We start from the raw sequence: 23820 nt of genomic DNA, 5'->3' as shown, positions 1-23820 counted from the left end.
CTGTCCTGGTATATTCCCTCCATATTCTGGGTGAGGGAGGGAGACAGTAGAGAAGCAAGGAGGCAGGATACTAACAGGCCACATGGAAAGTGAGACACAGCACAGTGAAAACTGGAGAGCTGGAGAAAGGGCATCCTGGGCCTAGAAGGATATGAGAGTGATCGAGAGATAGTGAAAGTGTTAGTTGCTCAGCCATGTTCAACTCTTTGCAACCCCATGGACTGTAGCCCTCCAGTCTCCTCTGTCTACGGGATTCTCCAGGTAAGAATACTGGAGTGGGTTGCCATTCCATTCTCCAGGGGATCTTCCCGACACAGGGATCCAAGCCAGTCTCCCGCATTTCAGGCAGATTCTTTGCCATCTGAGCCCCCAGGAAAGAGTAGTGGAAGTCAAAAGAAATGAAGTGGAGGAAGCTATGAGGGGGCTGTGACGGAGGTAGCATCACAGGCTGGAATCTGATAGGCTGAGATGCAAGCTACAAACTCAGAGTTTAATCCTGATGAGGACCCTTTGGTTCCTCACATCTATGTCTGGTCTTCTGGATCAGAAAGTGTTTCCACTGATTCCATGAACCTGTGAAGACCACAGGGCAAGCATATCCTCATTTTATACAGACAAAGACATTGACTCAGAGGGTAAGCAGATGTGTTTGTGGGCATTGACAAGACAGAGGTAGAGCCAGAACCCCACCCAAGGTTCCTGGGCCCTGAGAACCACCAGGGAAAAGGCTTATTGTTCAGAGAGACAATCAGAGGTCCTTTGTGGCAGACACCACAGCTGTGGTTGATGGTGACAAATTCACTGGGAGTCTTCTGCTTTGCTTGGTTAGTTGCTTCTTGCAAAACAACACCAGATAGCAAGGATGAAGGCGGCTAGGAAGATCCAGGCCTGGTGGCGTGGAACCCTGGTGCGTAGGACCCTGCTGGCAGCCGCCCTCAGGGCCTGGATGATTCAGTGCTGGTGGAGAACAGTCCTGTGGAGGAAGTTGTATATGCGACGGAAGACCTCACTGAAGATGTATGTAATGGAGGAGCAGGCGGCAGTCAAGCTCCAGTCCTGGGTTCGCATGTGGCAGTGCCATCAGCGTTACTGCCAAGTGTGCAACGCTGTATGCATACTACAAGCTCCAAAGAGCTGCTTCACCTTTCAGACCAGTGATGTTTCACAGGCACTATACGGAGGTGCTTTCAACCAGCCAGAGTTCCATATTGAAATCCTATCAATCTAAGAGAATACTACAGGGTGGAAAACTGGCTCCACTACCCCCAATAAATGTCTGACCAGGTTTTGTGTGTTTCAGTGACTCTCTCAGAGTGGGGACCCCAAAGATTCAGGCCCTGCCCTCTTCTACTCAGGGAATACTTCAATATAGGTATCTCTCCCTCCTACCCCCACTCCCGCCACTTCAGTGCCTGTGGCCCCTGTTTGGACCCACAGTAGCCATGTGCCACTCTATCCAAATCAGAAACTGCTGCCTGAGGGTGACCTCATATATGCAGAGCCAGGTGTCCCATTCCACATCTCCATCATCAGTCTTGTCTCCTAAACTCGCAATTGGAAGGCATTGGGCTTTGTATTTCTGAAGACTCTGGGTACCTCCTCATATGAGAGTGAAGACATGCTACACACTCTGAGCCTGCCACTAGGACCCAGCGAGGATTACACCCATTGGCTTTGTGTTTGGCAAGCCCCAGACAGAAGTCAGCCACTTGGCTGGCTCTCCTGGGAACAGAGCAACCCAGAGAAACCACAGGAGGCTGGCCTGAGTGATGAGTGGACACAATGTTTTGCAAGCTTCATGCTAATTTAGATTCTATTTTCTTTTTTAAAATTAATTTATTTGGCTGTGTTGAGTCTTAGTTGCAGCACATTATGGGGTCTTTGTTGTATCTGGATGCTATTTTCTTTGAGAAATAGCAGATACCATGATCTTAAGGAACCTCAGAACTGCCTCTACCCTCCCCCATCATTGCAAGCTTCTCAAGGGTGCTAAACACAAATAAGGCTCCCATTGATATCAAACACTTCCACTCTATGAATGACACCATTCTTAGTGACTTCAACATTGACTGGATGATGCCCCCATGCTTCTTGCCTCTCACCTCCTGTGATTTTGACTTCCACCCTAGCTTAGTCATTCACTCCTGTGATTGTACTAAAGACCATTGTTTCTGAGGCTATCTATGGGGAAGGACCATTTTTTTAAATGTTCAATCCATCATAGGCCAATTATTTTGTAAAACAATCAAATTTTGATGAAAATAAATGGAAAAGCATATAGAATACAAGGCTTGTTTTTAATTATTAGAACATACATAAAATTACTATTTCAAATTGCTTTCAGTTCAGTTCAGTTCAGTTGTGTCTGACTCTTTGTGACCCCATGAACCGCAGCACACCAGGCCTCTCTGTATCACCAACTCCTGGAGTTCACCCAAACCCATGTCCATTGAGTCGGTGATGCCATCCAACCATCTCATCCTCTGTTGTCCCCTTCTCCTCCTGCCCTCAATCTTTCCCAGCATCAGGGTCTTTTCAAATGAGTCAGCTCTTCGCATCAGGTGGCCAAAGTTTTGGAGTTTCAGTTTCAACATCAGTCCTACCAATGAACACCCAGGACTGATCTCCTTTAGGATGGGCTGGTTGGATCTCCTTGCAGTCCAAGGGACTCTCAAGAGTCTTCTCCAACACCACAGTTCAAAAGCATCAATTCTTCGGTGCTCAGTTTTCTTTATAGTCCAACTCTCACATCCATACATGACCACTGGAAAAACCATAGCCTTGACTAGACGGACCTTTGTTGACAAAGTAATGTCTCTGCTTTTCAATATGCTATCTAGGTTGGTCATAACTTTCCTTCCAAGGAGTAAGCGTCTTTTAATTTCATGGCTGCAATCACCATCTGCAGTGATTTTGGAGCCCCCCAAAATAAAGTCTGACACTGTTTCCACTGTTTCCCCATATATTTGCCATGAAGTGATGGGACCAGATGCCATGATCTTCGTTTTCTGAATGTTGAGCTTTAAGCCAACTTTTTCACTCTCCTCTTTCACTTTCATCAAGAGGCTCTTTAGTTCTTCTTCACTTTCTGCCATAAGAGTGGTATCATCTGCATATTTGAGGTTATTGATATTTCTCCCAGCAATCTTGATTCCAGCTTGTGCTTCCTCCAGCCCAGCGTTTCTCATGATGTACTCCGCATATAAGTTAAATAAGCAGGGTGACAATACACAGCCTTGACGTACTCCTTTTCCTATTTGGAACCAGTCTGTTGTTACATGTCCAGTTCTAACTGTTGCTTCCTGACCTTCATATAGGTTTCTCAAGAGGCAGGTCAGGTGGTCTAATATTCCCATCTCTCTCAGAATTTTCCAGTTTGTTGTGATCCACACAGTTGAAGGCTTTAGCGTAGTCAGTGAAGCAGAAGTAGGTGTTCTTTTAGAATTCTCTTGCTTTTTTGATGATCCAACAGAGGTTGGCAATTTGATCTCCGGTTCCTCTGCCTTTTCTAAATCCAGCTTGTACACCTGGAAGTTCACAGTTCATGTACTATTGAAGCTTAGCTTGGAGGATTTTGAGCATGACCTTGCTAGCATCTGAAATGAGTGCAATTGTGAGGTAGTTTGAACATTCTTTGGCATTGCCCTTCTTTGGGATTGGAATGAAAACTGGACCTTTTCCAGTCCTATGGCCACTGCTGAGTTTTCCAAATTTGCTGGCATATTGAGTGCAGCACTTTCACAGCATCATCTTTGAGGATTTGAAATAGCTCATCTGGAATTCCATCACCTCCACTAGCTTTGACCCTGCACAGCATGGCTCATAGTTTCATTGAGTAGAAAAGGCTGTGATCCATGTGATCAGTTTGGTTAGTTTTCTGTGATTACGGTTTTCATTCTGTCTGCCCTCTGATGGATCATACTTGATTTACAATGTAATAGTTTCTGCTGAACAGTGAGGTGAATCATTTATACATATACAGATGTCCACTCTTTTTAGATTCTTTTCACATATAGGTCATTATAGAATATTGAACAGAGTTCTCTGTGCTATACAATAGGTTCATCTGTTTTATATATACTAATGTGTATACGTCAATCCTGATCTCCTAATTTATCCCTCCCCCCGTTACCCTTTGGTAACCACATGTTTGTTTTCTACATCTGTGACTATTTTGGTTTTGTAATAGGTTATAATCTTGCTTCCTGACCTGAAGATTTTACATTATTTCCTGTCTCTTCAGGTCAGGTTCTCCCTCTTTTCTTCTTAACCTCAAACGATGATATTACCACACACTTAATGGAGGAAACAGCAGCAGACGGGAACCCATCTTGCTATCGTCTCATCCTTCTATCTCAGCATCATTTGCACCACACTTTTTGCCTTCCTTGAGTTGAAATGAACTGTCTTTGTCCTATCTGAGGCTACCCCTCCACTTTGCTTTTCTTGTACTCTTTTTTTTTATCTTTTGTTCACTGTCACCTCTTACCTTTGCAATGATGTCATCCTGTAATTTCATTTCTCTGAATCAGTTTCCACCTTTTCACCAAGTCATTCCCATCAGCCTACAAACTATCCCCCATAATTAAAAAGTCCATGCTTGACTATCTCATATTCCAGGTTTTACATCTCCTCAAAGCAAAATATGTTGTCACTGCCTCCCCTTCTTTTGTTCCCATACTCTCCTAAACTCGCTCCAATTGGGCTTTCCTTACCCCCAACTCCATAGAAACAATACTCATCAAAAGTACTCAATGAGACAGACTGTTGGCAAAAATGACGAAAATTAGGGACTTCCCTGGTGGTCCAGTTGCTAAGAATCTGCACTTCCACTGAAGGGGGGCACAAGTTCAATCCCTGGTTAGGGAACTAAGATCCCACATACCACACGGTGCTGCCAAAAAAAAAAAGAACACCTCCCTTGACCATTCATTCAGTCTGCTTGATTCAGAGGAATCCTCTCTGAATATTCACTTTTACTTTCCTCCATTCATTCCCTTCCACATCAGTCCATCATGAAATGCTGTTGGCTCCATCTCTGCAATACAACAGTATCTGCAATATAAGAGATGAATGAAGATTCGAAAAACTAGATCTCTCACACATTGCTCATGGAAATATAAAATGGAGTAACTGCTGTGGAAAACAGTTTGGTATTCTCTCAGAAAGTTAATTATGGAATTATGAATAACCCAGCACCTAGATATATACCCAAGAGAACTGAAAACGTATGTTCAAACAAAACGTTCAAAATTTTGTAGTTAGATAATAGCTAAAAACTTGGAAACAACCAGAATGGGTGAATGACTAAATAAATCATAGTACAGTCATACAATGGTATACTACACAGCCATAGAAATGAACAAGTGCTACATACAACTTGTATGGACCTCAAGGAAAAGTACAGACCTGACATTGATAGAACCATCTGCCTTCCAACTATGGGGAAATCTAAGGGATCGCAGACCTGAGGGATTTGAACCAATATTCCCAAGTCATGGGCATTCGATGTTGTATAAGAGAGAGTCAAGTCTACCCAAAGTTGCAGGCAGGGGAAGGTGAATTTCCACAGTTGTTAAGGATTCAAGTCCTATATCTGAGGTCTCTGGGAAAGGCAGGAGGTGGAGCCTGTGGTGGACTCAGCATAGAATTTACAAAGAACAACCTACCCTTATCTTTCCCCTTTTAACTCTGATTACAGGAAAATGTTGATAAAACTGCATTGATGACATGAAAGTAGAAAAGAAAAAGAAAAACCTCCACCCTCCAAACCAAAAACTTCCCCCTCTAAACCAAAAGTAAGTCAACAGAGCCCCTCAAAGTTGAGGGGGACCCCAACATGCAGTGAGTCTAAAGTCACCCAGGAGTGACAGTTGTCTTCTCTGTGGCTCATAGCATGGGATGAGCAGGGAATTTGTCACCCAAAGCAAAGTCCATTTGTGAGCAAAAGATAGTGCTAAGGATTATTGTTCAGGAACAACAGTCATAAGCCGAGAGTGTCCCAGTCCAACCAAGATGAGTGGTTGTCCTGTCCAGAGTTGGAATGAATAAAAATTGACTCATCCTCGGTTGTCCTTTTGTCCTAGTTCCTTCTAGGTCTGAAAAGGTGGGTGACTGAGACATGGAGACATGGATTACAGGGAGAAGAAACCCTGCAAAGTGGGAACCCCAGGCTATGCAAAGTTGGGGAGTGGGGTTGTGAGGGCTGTGTTTGTGGGATACATAGTCAACTATAGTGAAACCCAAGTCTGGAATTGTGTGGGAGTGTGTGTGTGTTTACATGAGTGCATATATATGTGTTAACTGAAGTTCAAGATGTGAGAACCAAAAGAAGTGAAAGTGAGGAATAAATGAGCAGGGCTCCAAACTGTGTGGGACAGGCAAGTGTCTAATCCTGTAATTTGACAGAGAAGCCAGCAGGTTGTGCATTGGCGCTGGTGTCAGGCATGAAAGGAGAGCAAAGGATGCCCCTTCTTCAGCCTGTGGATGAGATCTGAAGGGAAGTGATATGCTTCCCAGGTAGGTTTCAGGCCCAGGTGCAACAGAATAACCCTTTGACTCATAGACCATGGTGTTCTTGTTCTAGACTGGCCAAACAAGCCCAAGGAACCAGGTGACAGCTAGGGCAGGTGTGCCCCCAAGCAACATATGAGGACTGTGAGACTCCAAGTTCAGCTGTGATATGTCTGTTAATCAAGAGTGGCAGAGATGGGGAACTTGTCTGGTCTTCTGGCTCCAGCCAGTGGCCTGCCAGTGCTCAGGAACTACTGAGGAACTGACCATTGCTAACGAAGTATCAGGGCCCCTTCCTGGCTCATGCCAGAGCTGAGGTGGGTGGGGAACATTTTCTGAGTGTCCCTTCTTTTTCCTTGCAGGTCCTCCCTAAAAAGGAAGGTGAAGAACAGAAAACTATAAAGATTCAGGCCTGGTGGCAGGGCACCCTGGTGCACAGGACACTACTGCATGCAGCACTCAGAGCATGTATCATTCAGTACTGATGGAGACAGAGGCTGGAAGGGCTATTGGAGAAGAAGCAATCGTCTGTGCTGCAGAATTATACTCGGTAAAAATGGGCAGTGGTCAAGCTACAGTCCTGGGTTCGCATGTGGCACACCTGTCTTTGTTACTGCTGTTTGCTCCAAGCTGCCCGCATCATCCAAGTCTGCTGGTGCTGGCATAATTGCCAGGCCCATGGCTTTTTCCAGGGCCGTTATGACCTCAAAGCAAGCCAGCTAAGACTTGAGCCTGACATCTTTCTGGAGTCACACATCTGTCGGATTATGGACTGCATCCCCTTCCCAATAAAGAACTGATCAGGTCAGCTCCAACACTCTGTCACAAGGTCTCTGTCAGACAAGCTTCAGTTCAGTTCAGTTCAGTTCAGTTGCTCAGTCTTTGCGACCCCATGGACTGCAGCATGCCAGGCCTCCTTCTCTATCACCAACTCCTGGAGTTTACTCAAATTCATGTCCATTGAGTCGGTGATGCCATCCGACCATCTCATCCTCTGTCGTCCCCTTCTCCTCCTGCCTTCAATCTTTCCCAGCATCAGGGTCTTTTCCAATGAGTCAGCTCTTCGCATCAGGTGGCCAAAGTATTGGAGTTTCAGCTTCATCATCAATCCTTCCAATGAATATTCAGGACTGATTTCCTTTAGGATGGACTGGTTGGATCTCCTTGTAGTCCAAGGGACTCTGAAGAGTCTTTTCCAACACCACAGTTCAAAAGCATCAATTCTTCGGCACTCAGCTTTCTTTATAGTCCAACTCACATCCATACATGACTACTGGAAAAACCAAAGCTTTGACTAGATGGACCTTTGTTGGTAAAGTAATGTCTCTGCTTTTTAATATGCTGTCTCAGTCCAGTTCAGTTCAGTCACTCAGTTGTGTCTGACTCTCTGCAACTCCATGAATCGAAGCACGCCAGGCCTCCCTGTCCATCACCAACTCCCGGAGTTCACTCAGACTCACGTCCATTGAGTCAGTGATGCCATCCAGCCATCTCATCCTCTGTCATCCCCTTCTCTTCTTGCCCCCAATCCCTCCTAGCATCAGAGTCTTTTCCAATGAGTCAACTCTTTACATGTGGTGGCCAAAGTACTGGAGTTTCAGCTTTAGCATCATTCCCTCCAAAGAAATCCCAGGGCTGATCTCCTTCAAAATGGACTGGTTGGATCTCCTTGCAGTCCAAGGGACTCTCAAGAGTCTTCTCCAACACCACAATTCAAACGCATCAATTCTTCAGTGCTCAGCTTTCTTCACAGTCCAACTCTCACATCCATACATGACCACTGGAAAAACCATAGCCTTGACTAGATGGACCTTTGTTGGCAAAGTAATGTCTCTGCTTTTCAATATGCTATCTAGGTTGGTCATAACTTTCCTTCCAAGGAGTAAGCATCTTTTAATTTCATGGCTGCAATCACCATCTGCAGTGACTTTGGAGCCCAATAAAATAAAGTCTGACACTGTTTCCACTGTTTCCCCATCTATTTCCCATGAAGTGACGGACCAGATGCCATGATCTTAGTTTTCTGAATGTTGAGCTTTAAGCCAACTTATTCACTCTCCACTTTCACTTTCATCAAGAGGCTTTTTAGTTCCTCTTCACTTTCTGCCATAAGGGTGGTATCATCTGCATATCTGAGGTTATTGATATTTCTCCTGGCAATCTTGATTCCAGCTTGTGCTTCTTCCAGCCCAGCGTTTCTCATGATGTACTCTGCACATAAGTTAAACAAGCAGGGTGACAATATACAGCCTTGACGTACTCCTTTTCCTATTTGGAACCAATCTGTTGTTCCATGTCCAGTTCTAACTGTTGCTTCCTGACCTGCATATAGGTTTCGCAAGAGGCAGATCAGGTGGTCTGGTATTCCCATCTCTTGAAGAATTTTCCACAGTTTATTGTGATCTACACAGTCAAAGGCTTTGGCATAGTCAATAAAGCAGAAATAGATGTTTTTCTGGAGCTCTCTTGCTTTTTCAATGATCCAGCAATGTTGGCAATTTGATCTCTGGTTCCTCTGCCTTTTCTAAAACCAGCTTGAACATCAGGAAGTTAACGGTTCACATATTGCTGAAGCCTGGCTTAGAGAATTTTGAACATTACTTTACTAGCGTGTGAGATGAATGCTGTCTAGGTTGGTCATAACTTTCCTTCCAAGGAGCAAGCATCTTTTAATTTCGTGGCTGCAGTCACCATCTGCAATGATTTTGGAGCCCCAAAAAATAAAGTCTGTCTCTGTTTCCACTGTTTCCCCATCTGTTTGCCATGAAATGATGGGACCAGATGCCATGATCTTAGTTTTCTAGATGTTGAGTTTGAAGCCAACTTTTTCACTCTCCTCTTTCACTTTCATCAAGAGGCTCTTTAGTTCTTCACTTTCTGCCATAAGGGTGGTGTCATCTGCATATCTGAGGTTATTGATATTTCTCCCAGCAATCATGATTCCAGCTTTTGGAATTGGCCTAAATTAAATGGGAGTGCTCTTGGGTTAGAAGAATTAACAGTTAAAATGGTCATGCTACCCAAAGCAATCTGCAGATTTAACACAATCCCTATCAATTTATTCATGACATTTATCACAAAACTGAAACAAAAAATCCTAAAATTTATATGGAACCCAGAAAGACCCAGAATTGGCAAAGCAATCCTGAGGAAAAAGAACAAAGCAGGAGGCATGACCCTTCCAGACTTCAGACAATACTACAAAGCTACAGTAATCAAAGCAACATGGCACAAAAACAGACCTATAGATCAGTGGGACGGAATAGAGAACCCAGAAATGAACCCATACACCAATGGTCAGTTAATCTTCAACAGGGGCTTCCCTGATAGTCCAGTGGTTAAGAATCCACCCTGAAATTCAGGGAACAGTGGTTTGAGCCCTGGTCTCCACATGTTGTGGAGCAACTAAGCCTGTGCACTGCAACTAGAGTCTGTGCTCTACAGCCCAGGAGCCACAATACTGCAGCCTGTGTGCCTAGACCCGAGCTCCACAATAAGAGAGACCACCACAATGAGAAGTCTGCACACCACAACCAGAGAGTAGACCTCGCTTGCTACAACTAGAGAAGGCCCTTGCACAACAAAGATCCAGTACAGCTAAAAATTAAATAAAATAAATCTTTTTAAAAATCTTCAACAAAGGAGACAAGAATATATAATGGGGAAAAGACATCTATTCAGCAAGTGGTGTTGGGAAAGTTGGACAACCCCATGTAAATCAATGGTTATGAGAGGGTAACAGGTAGGAAAGCAAGAAATCCCCAAGCGGCAGGAGGAAATTAACTGCAAGTGGCAGACATTTTTTCCTTCTTTACAAAAAATTGAGAGAGACACCTGGTTCTGCCTTGAGTTAACCAATGTGTTTTTCTCATGGAAATGTTTTTCTTAAGCTATGTTAATGAAACTATGTATTTGCTTAGGAATCTGCCTGCTGAACGCTGAAGAATTGATGCTTTTGAACTGTGGTGTTGGAGAATAATCTTGAGAGTCCCTTGGACTGCGAGATCCAACCAGTCCATTCTGAAGGAGATCAGCCCTGGGATTTCTTTGGAGGGAATGATGCTAAAGCTGAAACTCCAATACTTTGGCCACCTGATGCGAAGAGCTGACTCACTGGAAAAGACCCTGATGCTGGAAAAGATTGAAGTCAGGAGGAGAAGGGGACGACAGAGGATGAAATGTTTGGATGGCATCACTGACTCAATAGACATGAGTTTGAGTAAACTCCAGGAGTTGGTGATGGACAGGGAAACCTGGCGTGCTGCAGTCCATGGGGCCACAAAGAGTTGGACACAACTGAGTAACTGAACTGAACTGAACTGAATCCCAAAAGTCCCCCCACCTGCCTTGGGCTACATAAGCCTGCACAGCATGGCCTTTCCCACCTCACTCTCTCAGTGCCCTTCCCGGTGGCTCTGCTAATATCAATGCGTTTCTCTTGTTGCCTCATCTAGAATTTGAATGATCTGAGAGTGAATCTAATCATGGATTGGTCACCTGAGAGCCAGAAGTGGAGTGTTATGATTTGCCTAGTTCAACTAGTCAGCAGGAGGAAGCCATGGGCAATCATCAGCCATTCATGAAACAGCTGCATGAGGAATAGATGAAGTGGTCAGGTCCTTCTCTTGCCCTCTACTCTACTTAGGCAAAGCATGTGTCTGTCAGCCTTCACTCAAGAATAACCTCTGAGCTCTACCTTCTAAAGAAAGTGTGTAGTCTTACCATGAAGAGATCCTATCATGGGTCTACAGGGAAATTGTCAGGGCAGTATTTTTCAAATTTCATCAATGGTCCCAATGATGTGGAAGGTTTAATTAAAGCAGACTGTGAACCCCGTCCATCTGGCTCAGTATATCATGTTCCCAAGAATGAGTATTTCTAATAAATTTCCAAGTGATGGTGTGGCAACTTATCTAGAGAACACCACTACAGTAGAAAAATCTATAATTCTTACCCTTCTAAATGGGAAAGGTCAGTTTCTGCCTCCTATGAGTCTTCTCCTATGTGTCTCCTTTACTGCTCATAATAAATACTTTATATTTGACACTTTTGGAGAATCTTATTTCTGGCCTTTCCCTTCTCAAGAAAAAGGGTTTAAACTAAAAATTCCGTGTTTTAATCCTGCATTGATCTTTTTGATGACCAGCCTCGTCATTAGTCCATCCAGGAGCTCTCCCAGAATAACCACATTAAAACAAAGGATACTTCTAACACTCAGGAAATCATAAGAATTTCAGGAACTCTGTATCAAAATCCAGTTCAAAGGCAAAATATTAGAACAAAAGATACTCCTCATGCTCTTATCACTTAAGAAATTACAAGAGTGCTTCCTAGGACTCTCTAGGCTTCTACCATTTCTCTGTGGTTCTTCTTGTTTCTACATTCATGCTATTCCTGCCTCTTCCCCTCTGCTTCCTGGATTTAACAAGCTCTCCTGAGGCCTAGGCCTCCAAGTGTTGGGGGAAAACTGTATCAGCCACATTGGCAAGATCAAAGCCATGTTCATTTCCAGGGCAAAGATCATGAAGCCCAATGGTGAGAAGCTGGACAAGTTCCAGTCTGAAATCTTCTACACCCTCCTAGAGTTGCAGATGAACTCAGACCTGAAAACCCAGCTGCAGGAGCTGAACATCACAGCTGCCAAGGCCACTGAAGTTAGTGTTGGTCAAAAAGCTCTTTTAATCTTTGTTTTTATTCCTCAAATGAAATGTGCCCAAAAATTCCAGGTCTGACTATTGCGTGACTTGGAGAAGTTCAGCAGGAAACACGTCATCTGTTGCTCAGAGGAGAATTCTGCCTAAGCCAACTCAAAAAACCATACAAAAAAAATAAGCAAAAGCATCCCAGGAGCTGCAGTCTGACAACCGTGCATAATGTAATCCTGGAAGATTTGGTTTCCCCAAGTGAGATTACAGGCAAGAGAATCTGCAAGAAACTGAATGGCAGCTGGCTCATTTGGATAAAACACAGCAGAACAATGTGGAACACAAAGTTCAAACATTTTCTCGTGTCTGTAAGAAGCTCATGGGTGAACTCCCCAATGGTTCAGTGGTTAGGAATCCGCCTGCCAATGCACGGGACATGGGTTCGATCCCTGGTCTGGGAAGATTCCACATGCCATGGGGCAACTAAGCCCACACACCACAACTACTGAGCCTGTGCTCTAAAGCCCATGAACCATAACTACTGAAGCTCACACACTACAGAGCCTGAAAACCACAAATACTGAGTCCACACGTTATAACTACTGAAGCCTGCCCACTCTAGAGTCAGTGTGCCATCTCTATTTATTATAATTAATAAATATTACTTTTGAGCAGCTGACTTTTAAAATATGTGTTTATTTATTTTTGGCTGCACTAGGTCTTCATCACTGTTGCAGGCTTTCTCTACTTGTGGCGAGCAAGGGCTACTCTTTAGTTGTGGTGCACAGGCTTCTTATTGCCATGGCTTCTCTTGTTGTGGAGCACACACTCTAGGGCACAAGCATGGGCTCCAGGACACTCAGGCTCAGCAGCTGCAGCTTTCAGGCTCTAGAGGGTAGACTCAGTGGTTGTGGCGCATGGGCTTTGTTGCCCTGTGGCATGTGGGATCTTCCTGGACCAGGGATTGAATCCATGTCCCCTGCATTGGCAGGTGAATTCTTAACCACTGGACACCAGGGAAATCCCAGCAAAGCAATCCTGAGAAAGAAAAGTGAAGCTGGAAGAATCAGGCTTCCTGACTTCGGACATACTACAAAGCTACAGTAATCAAAAAAACACGGTACTGGCACAAAAACAGAAATATAGATCCATGGAACAAGATAGAAAGTCTGGAGATAAACTGTCACTCCTGTGGTCACATGATCTATGACAAAGTACGCAAGAATATACAATGAAGAAAAAGAGTCCCTTCAATAAATGGTGCTGGGAAAACTGGACAACTGCATGTAAAAGAATGAAACTACAACACTCCCTAACACCATACACAAAAATAAAACAGATTAAAGACCTAAATGTAAGGCTGGACACTATAAAATTCTTAGAGGAAAACATAGAATGCTCCTTGACATGATGTGCAACAAGATTTTTTTTTATTCATTTCCTATAGTGATTAAAATAAAAACAAAAATAAATGAGGTCTAATTAAACTTAAAGTCTTTTGTACAGCAAAGGAAACCATAAACAAAACAAAAAGATAAATTTAAGAATGTAAGAAAATATTTGGAAGCAAAGCAGCTGACAATGGATTACTTTCCAAAATATATAAACAGCTCATGAAGCTTAATATCAAAAAACAAACAACCCTATCAAAAACTGAGCAGAAAATTTACAAAAAACATGTCTCCAAAGAAAACATACAGATGGCCAAAAAGCACATGAAAAAATGCTCAGAATCACTGATAAAGAAATGCAAATCAAAACTACAGTGAGGTATCACTTCATACCTTCAGAATGGCCTTCATCAAAAAATCTACAAACAATAAATGCTGGCAAGGGTGTGAAGAAAAGGGAACCCTCTTGCACTGTTGTTGGGAATGTAATTTGATACAGCCACTGTGGAGAACGGTATGGAGGCTCCTTAAAAAACTGAAAATAGAACTACCATATGACCCAGCAATCCCACTCCTAGGCATATACTCGGAGAAAACTTTAATTCAAAAAGATACACACACCCCAATGTTCCCTGAAGCACTGTTTACAGTAGCCAGGAGATGGAGCAACCTAAGTGTCCATCAACAGAGGAATGGGTAAAGAAGGTATCATACATTTATACAATGGACTATTACTCAGCCATAAAAAGAACAAAATAATGCCATTTGCAGCAATATGGATAGACCTGGAGATTGTCATATTAAGTGAAGTAAGTCAGACACAGAAAGACAATATAATATGATAGCGCTTACATGTGAAATCTTTTTTTAAAAAAGGTACAAATTAACTTTTTACAAAATAGAAGTAGAGTCATGGATGTAGAAAACAAACTTATAGTTATGAGGCCATGAGGGGGAGGATAAAGTGAGAGTTTGGCACTGACATATATACTCTGTGTGTGTGTGCTCAGTCCCTTCAGTCGTATCTGACTGTCTGCGTCCCCATGGACTGTAGCCCACCAGGCTCCTCTGTCCATGGGATTTTGCAGGCAAGAATACTAGAGTGGGTTGCTGTGCCCTCCTCCAGGGGATCTTCCCAACCCAGGGGTCGAACCCGCCTCTCTTAAGTCTCCTGCATTGGCAGGCAGATTCTTTACCACTGAGTCACCAGGGAAGCTCCCATTTGAAAGATATCACCTTCAAAATCTACCTTGCACCACGCATTTTTGTTTTCTATTTAATTAATTTTATATTGTTGTTTTTATTCTACTGCTTTCTAGATCCATCTGGTCTCTCTTTCTAGTTTCCTATGGTGCACTGAGGTACTAAAACCTGAATCCAGGGAAGACAGGAAGTGCTAAGTCTGAGGAGACACAAGAGAGCTGAATGGAGCTATACTGCCATGGTCCCTCTTGCCCTCCTGTGTGACTAGTTTTAAGAGAGGATGTGGACAGGCCTCACTGGAGGAATGGTACACAAATGCCCTATCTTTCCACTCTGAGCTCTGATACGTTTCTGACAGAAGGGAAGTGGACAAGTAATACAGATTCCAATGGATCTTGTTTCTGAGGAAGACTCAACCTATGTGCAGATATCCTAATCCTCATGTCATAAAGCCATTGTTAACTCAGGGCTTTCCCCCTCATATGACTTGTGCCAGACCTTGGAAAGTAGATAAATGAAGGAACCATCAAGAGACAAGCCATGGGGGTTCGGTTTTGTGTAAGAAACATGTTCAGATACTTTAAACAGGCTTGAGGGTGGGTAGGACTCACCCAAGACTTTATGGGCTTGGGAAAAAGGGGGGATGTGAAGCAGTAGGTAGCTTTTGTGCAGAGCCATAGAGAGAAACAGTAGTTTTCACTCCCCCATTTATTTCTGATAACAGAAAGATGGCCATGTAATTCAAATTATCATTGAGGACAAAGAAGAAATAACTATGAAGAAGATGAAAGAGCAGCAGAAGAAAAGAGAGGTAGGTAAAATCTCTGTATAATGTACAGGTATCCAGGACATTTATGTCAGTGTCATGAGGATGTGGAATTGTGCCTCTTAGGCCACAGTTATCTTTGAGTTTAAGATAGTCAAGAGTCAACTCAACATTGGCTCATTTTCCCTCCACTCCGTTCTCAGCATGAACTCTGAGTCTGGGTTTGACTGTGACATGACGAGTGAATGGAGAAAAGGAAAGCCATCAAGAAACACACGAGCCGGGAGATGAGAATGTGAAGATCCTGAATTAGAAAGAATGTTCTCAATATGTAGAAGCTTGGAGTAGAATATATGATGAGGGTGTTAAAAACCAACAACTGTATTGAAATACACTGTTGTGGCAGAAAGCAATCGATCAATAGGACTAGAATTAGCAGAGAATACCAGGCAAAAGCACTAGGAAACCAAACCTCCAAAACCCAATAAGCACTGATGGGGTAGAATATGACTAACAAAGTCCCTCATACCCCTAATGCTTGCTTCTAGTTACTAATGTTTTTCCCTTGATCCATGCACCTGAGAGGTAGTCAGGAGGAGGATGCTGTGACTCTGAGGCAAGGTGATGTGTCCTTACTGGCAGAGAAGAACTCAGCACCTAGGGCCTCTTGATCAGTGTCCTGCTATCTGCCCTGAACGCTCCAAAGTAGGGATATTAAGAGAACCAGGCCCTTTCCAGAAATATCCTGCAAGTTGGTGGCAGGCAGTTCTCTGAGTGGCCTCTCTTATCTCTGCCTAGAAAACTAAAAACGGAAGAAGAGTAATAGCAGCCAAGAAGATCCAGGCCTGGTGGCGTGGCACCCTGGTGCGCCGTACATTGTTGCATGCAGCCCTGAGCACTTGGATCATTCAGAGCTGGTGGAGACTGACGAAGGACAGGCTGCTGCAGAAGAAGCGGAGGGCAGCCCTGAGTGATTATGCACTCAGAGAGAGGGCAGTGGTCAAGCTCCAGTCTTTGGTCCGTATGTGGCGCATCCACTGGCGATACTGCCAAGTACTCAATGCCATCTATGTCATCCAGTGCCACTGGCAATGCCACAACTGCCAGACCTGTGCCCTCCTCCGGGGCCACTGTGTAGTCACAGCCACTCACCTACAGTTTCACATTGAGATCATTAACCCCTAAGGGATGGCAAGAAGGGGCACTGTGTCTCCTGTCCCATAGTAAAGGTCTAACCTGACATAAAGTATGTCTCATGGTTTCCCCTGTGCTAATGGAAATTTTAGAACTTAAGCCATGCTGCCTCCTCTTCTCCCTGGGAAAGAACTTCAGTGAGGTTCTCCCTTTGTGCCCACGAACCCTGTTCTGGACTGACAGTTCCGTATGCCACGTACTTAGTTGTCAAAACAGAAACTGAGGTCCTAGTCTACCTATATGTATAACAGAGTCAGAAGTCCCAGCTCCCATTCCCAACCCCATCCCTTTCTTCTCCACTGGGAATCTGAGAGTCAGGTAAGCTGCATCTTCCTGAAGACTCTGGGTACCTTTGCACATGAGAATGGACACTGAGGCTTTTCTCTGTCCTCCTGGGGTTGGGGGGTGGTCTCAGATGCCTTAGACAAGGTGTCTTTGGCAATCACCTAGTGGAAAGGCCAATCTGTGGCTGACTCTTCTGGGAGGAGTGTAGTGCAGCCCCAGGTGAAGGGCAGGAGGCCAGCCTTAGTGTTGATGACACTGGGCATGCTGATGAACAGGTGATGACCCTAGGGACTGGCAGAAAACAGGAGTTCATGACACTTCAACTCCATCTTCCCAATTCCCTTACCAGAACTCCTCTCCCTGAGGGCTGTACAGCAAACAGGACTCCCACTGATTTTACCTCCATCCCTACTCTTGGCTCCATTCTCACTCCTATGGTCATACTAATCCAGTGCTGCTCAATAGAAATTTCTGTGATGATGGAAATGTTCTGTATCAGTGCTGTTCAGTGTGGTAGCCATGAGCCACACGTGGTTATGAAGGACTTGAAATGTGCCTGGTGCAATTAAAGAATTGAGTTTTAAATTTTATTTAAATTAATTTAAGCTTAAATAACCACATACGGCTAGTGGCTATTCCGTTGAATAGTGTGGCTCTAGACCTTACCATCGGAGAAGGCAATGGCACCCCACTCCAGTACTCCTGCCTGGAAAATCCCATGGACGGAGGAGCCTGGTAGGCTGCAGTCCTATGAGTCTGAGGTCGCTACGAATCGGATAAGACTGAGCGACTTCACTTTCACTTTTCACTTTCATGCATTGGAGAAGGAAATGGCAACCCACTCCAGTGTTCTTGTCTGGAGAATCCCAGGGACGGGAGAGCCTGGTGGGCTGCCTTCTACGGGGTCACACAGAGTCGGACACAACTGAAGTGACTTAGCAGCAGCAGCAGACCTTACCATTACCAATAACTGTACTGTTGCCCAAATTGCTTTTTCATTCCATTCTTTTTTATTTTATTCTCTTCTTCCAGTTCACCTTTCAAATATCACTAATAAAATGTTTCTTCAGGTGTGGAAATATCTTCCAATCTATTTACTCTACCATTTTTTATAGCCATCATCCCTGACAAGCCCTTGTATCTATCTTTATCCGGTTCAGATTCTATATTTAATTATTGTAATCTCTCCCCTGAACAACTTGACTTCCTTTGACCCCTATCTCTGCAAAGGTGTGTGGAATGAACTTAATCATCTACCTGCTTTGTGCCTGCAGAAGAGTAGCATGACACTCAGCTCGCATTCAACCATGACGCATGGTCCCAGTTCACATTCATGACTGCAGACCTCCACTGGACAGATTTCTCTATAAATTTCTCTGGTGTGTTTGCATTTCGTTTTTTCTGAATTGAATAATTCATAGTACCTCCTCTCCAAATGCCCAATTCTACTTCTCCACTTGAACTCCAAAATGATGATATATGTTACCACATACTTAACTGACGAAATGGAAACAGACTGGACCCCCATCTTCCTACCACCTTATTCTCCATCCTAGCTCCATCTGGACCACACTTGCTGCCTTCCCTCCAGTTGAAATAAATGAAGGGTCTTTGATCCCATCAAAGGCTAACCCCTCCACTATCCTGCTGCCATCTCAAGGTGTTTGATCCTGCATTCATAACCCTATTGTCCAAAGTATCAATGTCTACCTCTTCCATCTTTTAAAAATGCCATCTTAATTTCTGTCCAGTTCTCTGTTTCTCCTAATAGCAAAACATGCCATCACTGTTTCCATTTCTGTTCCCACTATTTTCTCTTCAACCCATTCCAATCAGGCTTATGCCCCACTCACTTCACTGAGACTGCACTGATCAACATCACCAACATTCCAGCTGACCAAATCCAATAGTCATTTCTCAGTCCTTATGCATTCTCTCTACATCAGGCTACAGAGTTAGCTACTCCATTCTTGTTAAAATAATTTTTAAAGGCAAACAATAAAAATCATACCACTCAATCCATAAGTACTTTAATATGTGTTCTTAATAGGAGACCTTTGTAAAAAATATAACATCAGTATTATCATATCTTTCAACAGTCACAATGATTCCTTGATATAGAATATATATGTACCCAATAACTGAGCTTCTAGATACATAAAGCAGGATTCTTCTGTACTCCTTTGTACTCACTCGCCCACTACTCTCCACCAGACTCTAGTAACTACTGATCTGTACTCTGTACCTATTGTTTTCCCTTTTCCAGGACATCATAAAAGGAATATTTTGTAGCCTTTTGAGTCTGGCTTCCTTTCATTTAGCATAATGTGTCTGAAACTTCTCTCTGGTATTGTGTGTACTCATTTGTTTTAATTGCTGAGTGGTATTCCATTTAAAGAATGTTATCAGAAGTTTTTACCAGTTGAAGGATTTGGAGTTTCTTCCAGTTTGAGTGGTTAGAAATTAATCTGCTATACATATTTGGTTTTGTGTATGTGTGTAAACAAGTTTTGCATTCTATTTGGCTAAAAACCTGGGAGTGAGAGCTTCCATTTCTACTAGATGGTGTAACTCATTTCCCTCCCTTTCCTCTCCTCTGAACACAAACTAAATACTCTGGAAATAATTCAACAGACAATCATAAAAGGACTCTGAAATGTGGAAAGATGGCAGATTATCTAGGAATCTCAAGATTTTTAAAGGTGCACCTCGATGAATTCCCTGGGTTTTGTTTTCTCTGCCATACGTCTCACACTGGACATCAGATATGTCTGCAACCTAGTACCAACAGCAGGCATAGGGAAAGCAAAAGAAAACAAAGTGAAAAGCATGCTCCCTCTGGTCAAAGTAAGAGAAGCCCAGCAGAGACTCAGCAGGGAGATCCATGTCTAGTGGCAGCAGCAGACCCAATTGCCTACAGAAGTGACTCCAGTACCCGTATAAGCCAACCCGTCCCAAGGCCCACGCTCACTGGTAGCAGTAGGCATAATCTGCTCACAGCAACAGTGGAACCCAGGCTTATCCACCCACACCACACCCCATATCTGCCAGCAGTGATGACGCAGTCTGTCCTCAGCAGCAGTAACAGCACAACCCATGTGGGCTAACCCACTGCATTTCTCATCTGCTAGCAGAAGCAGGCTTGATCTGCCCACAGCAGTAACAGCAGAACCTGAGTAGGCCAACGCATCTCTCACCACAAACTAGATGGGAAGAGGGAGTGGGGTCCTCCTGTACCCCAGCTCCAAAAGGCCTAGAATCTCCTCGCTTTCCACTCAGTGGCAGAAGGCAATCCAGACCCAGCAGCCCCTGGCTGTCTGTCCAGCCACAGAAGATCCAGAACAGGAGCCTCCTGGGCCTCTACCCAACAGCAAAGTACAGTCCAAGTAGGCCCTTCTCTCATCCAGTAGCACCAACAGAGATAGAGTAGGAAACCCATTTGGCATCAGCTGGTCAGAGAACAGGCCAGGGTATTGCTCTCTACTTCAGAAGTCCAACATCCTAAACCCTCCATCTAATGACAAGAAGGAACCTAGAAAAATGCCTTCAACATTGCAGGTGGCACCCGAACAGGTCCAGTGGAACCAAAAGAATAAAGCAGACCAGAACTGCATTGAAGGAACCCAGAAAAGAAAGTTCTCATTGGAAATAGGGTCCACAAAAGTAGGCCAGCATCTACATGCTAAACCTAAACAGGATGCTGCCTTCTAGAACAGAAGATTTAAATAGCATCAAGAGCCTCCTAATATCCAAAATGTCCATCATACAGTAGAAAATCACTCACCATACCAAGAAACAGTAAAAGTGTGATGTTAGATATAGGTTTCTTTTTATCAAGTTAGGGTAGTTCCCTGTATTCCTAACTCACTAAGAATTTCCTTTTTATCATGAATAGGCATTGGATTGTGTCAAATGATTTTTCTGTCTATATTAAATAGTCATGTGATTTCTCTTCTTTGGCCTGTTGATATGGTGGGTCAATTAATTTTTGAATGTTTAAAGTAGCCTTGGGACTTCCCTGGTGGTCCAATGGTTAAAAATCTGCCTTCCAGTACAGGGGACACAGACTTGATCCCTGGTCAGGGAATCAAGATCCTACATGCTAGGGGACATCTAAGCCTGCCACACCGCAGCCACTAAGCTTGTACCACAACTCCTGAGCCCATGCACTCTGGAGCCCACACCACAACTACAGAGAAAAGCCAACATGCCACAACTAGAGAGAAGCCCTTGTGCCACAATAACCCACGTGCTGCAATGAAAGATCCCACATGCCACAGCTAAGACCCAATGCAGCCTAATTGATTAATGATTTAAAAAGCCTCCTTCACTCTCTAAAAATAATAAATAAAAGTGAAGAAGCTTTGCTTACCTGATATAAATTTCTACTTGGTCCTGGTGCATAATTTCTTTTGTACATTTTTGGGTTTGATACACTAACGTTTTGTTGTGGATTTTTATTTCTAAGTCCCACTAGCAATGTACAAGGATTCCCTCATCTCCACACCCTTGTCAACACTTACCATTTATGTTTTTGATAATAGCCATTCTAACAAGTATGAGGTTATATTTCACATGGTTTTGATTTGCATTTCCATTATTAGTGGTGTTGAGTACTTTTTCATCTGTTAGCCATTTGTATGTCTTCTTTGGACAGATGTCTAATCAGGTCACTGGCCATTTTAAAATCAGGTTTACTTTTGTTATTGTTTGTTTTTGCTTTTCTTCACTATTGGGTTATTTGAGTTCCTTGTATGTTTTAGCATTAACCCCTTATCAGACACAAGTCTTGCAAATATTTTCTCTTGTTCTGTAAGGTGCTTTTTCATATTGCTGATTGTTTCCTCTGTTGTGCAGAAGCTTTTTAATTTCCTGTATCTCACTTGGGTTTATTTTTGCTTTTGTTGCCTGTGCTTTTGATGTCACATATAAAAAAAATAATTACCAAGACCAATGTCAAGCAGTTTTTCCCTTCTTTTCTTCTAGGGGTTTTGTGGTTTTAGGTGTTACACTTAAGTCTTTGATCCACTTTGAGTTGGTTGCATGTGATGTAAAAGAGTGGTTCGATTTCATTCTTTTGCATGTGGATATCCAGTTTTCCCACCATTTACTGAAAAAGACAATTCTTTATCAATAGTATTTTCTTGGCACCCTTGTCAAATATTACTTTACCGTACATATATGTATGTGTTCATTATTGGACTCTCAATCCTGTCCCATTGGTCTATGTGTCTGGTTTTTTTTCCAATACCATTCTGCTCTGATTATTATGGTTTTGTAATATAATTTGTAATCAGGAAGTGTGATGCCTCCAGATCTGTTCTTTTTTCTCAACAATACTTTGACTGGTTCAAGGTCTTTTATGGTTATATGCAAATTGTAGAATCATTTTTTTCTATTTATGTGAAAAATGCCATTGTAATTATGATAGGGACTGCTCTGAGTCTATTGATTGCTTTGTGTGGTAAGGATATTTTAAAAATATTAGCTTTTCTGAGCCCTGAACATGGGATATCTTTCCATTTATTTATGTTCTTCCATTCTGTTAGCTTTCAATATATAGATCTTTTACCTCCTTGGTTAAATGTATTCCTAGGTATTTTATTGTCTTTGATACAGTTGTAAATGAGACTTAATTTCTTTTTCAGATAGGTTATTTTTAGTATATAGAAATGCAATTAATTTTTGTATCCTGCAACTTTACCGAATTTGTTTATTAGTTCAGTTTACTGGTAGAGTCTTTACGGTCTAGTTGAAGGCATAATTCCAGAAACTTGGACAGTAAATTGTGGCTAATTTTGGTTAATTTCAGCTCTTATCATGACCCGCAAGACTATGGCAGGCAGCCATAAATGAGTTCTAGAGAAATGTGTACGAAGCTTGCAGAATCCAAGGTAAGCAATAGAGTTTGTGCTTCAATATTGGTGGGGATCTGTGCTCAGATTGCTGATGGCTGCTTGTTATCATAGAGGTACAGAAATGGGTGGGGGGGGCACTGTTTCATTTCAAGTCCCATAGACAATTGTTGCAATGCCCTCACCCTCCATCTGAAGTGACTTCCAGGGGATTTAAAGAAAACCTTTTTTCCTCCTCCTCCTTTCTTTTTTTCCCCTTTTTGGAAGCCAGACAATCAAGGACTAGGACACTTAAAAGCAACCACATATAAAGGAGAATTTTAAAAGTTACCATGTATTCCCAGGGAAATGTGCAGGCCCAGAAAACCCCAAAGATGATCTTAAGTTTACACCTTATTTTGATCCTCATCACAGAGACTCCCTACAACAAGCCAACAAAAATAGCAAAATCAGGGAAAGAGTGAAAAATCTGGCCTCTAGAAGAACCACATTGTGAGATTAAATGTCCAACCATTTTTTTAACATTCATGTCATGTATTTATTTGGTACACTGGTCTTAGCTGTGGCATGCAAACTCTTAGCTGTGGCGTGTGGGATCTAGTTTCCTAACCAGGGATTGAGCCCAGGCTCCCTGCTTTGGGAGCATGGAGTTGTAGCCACAAGGCCATCAGGGAAGTTCCCTCAATTGTCCAATCTTCAACAAGAACAACAACAAAAAAAACTACAAGGCATACAAAGAAAGGGAAAATTATGGCCCATTCAAAGGGAAAAAGTAAATCAACAGAAACAGTCCCTGAGAAAGGCAAGAGGGTAGCATTAATATAAAAATACTCTAAACAACTGAACTTTTAAGACCTTATGCTAAGTGAGATAATCACAAAAGGACAAATATTGTATGATTCCACTCATACAAGGCATTTAGAGTAATCGAATTCATAGAGACAAAAAAGCAGAATAGTGGTTGCCGG

The 23820-nt window shown here is 43.0% G+C and overlaps 1 protein-coding gene and 1 pseudogene across 8 annotated transcripts in view; both read left to right on the top strand.

Moving 5' to 3' along the window:
• Positions 1-17148, top strand: part of LOC102404794 (IQ domain-containing protein F2) — a 41324-nt gene extending 24176 nt beyond the window's left edge. For 3 of the 8 annotated variants that reach the window (XM_044933679.1, XM_025272272.3, XR_006547293.1), the window contains one exon: positions 830-1285. In XM_044933679.1, coding sequence (XP_044789614.1) covers positions 830-1228 — 399 coding nt within the window. In that variant the 3' untranslated portion in view covers positions 1229-1285. Of the gene's footprint in view, positions 1-829; positions 1286-5706; positions 5799-6875; positions 7064-14885; positions 15060-15251; positions 15311-15476; positions 15564-16316 lie in introns of those variants that run through there. The other 5 variants (XM_044933680.1, XM_025272274.3, XM_044933681.1 and 2 more) reach the window with 4 other exon arrangements.
• Positions 10755-14917, top strand: LOC112581143 (annotated as a pseudogene).
• Positions 17149-23820: the final 6672 nt, after the last annotated feature.

The sequence above is a fragment of the Bubalus bubalis genome, chromosome 21 (assembly GCF_019923935.1).
Source record: "Bubalus bubalis isolate 160015118507 breed Murrah chromosome 21, NDDB_SH_1, whole genome shotgun sequence".
NCBI lineage: Eukaryota > Metazoa > Chordata > Mammalia > Artiodactyla > Bovidae > Bubalus > Bubalus bubalis.
The sequence above is the reverse complement of the archived record's forward strand: the minus strand, read 5'-3'. Positions and strand labels throughout refer to the sequence as shown.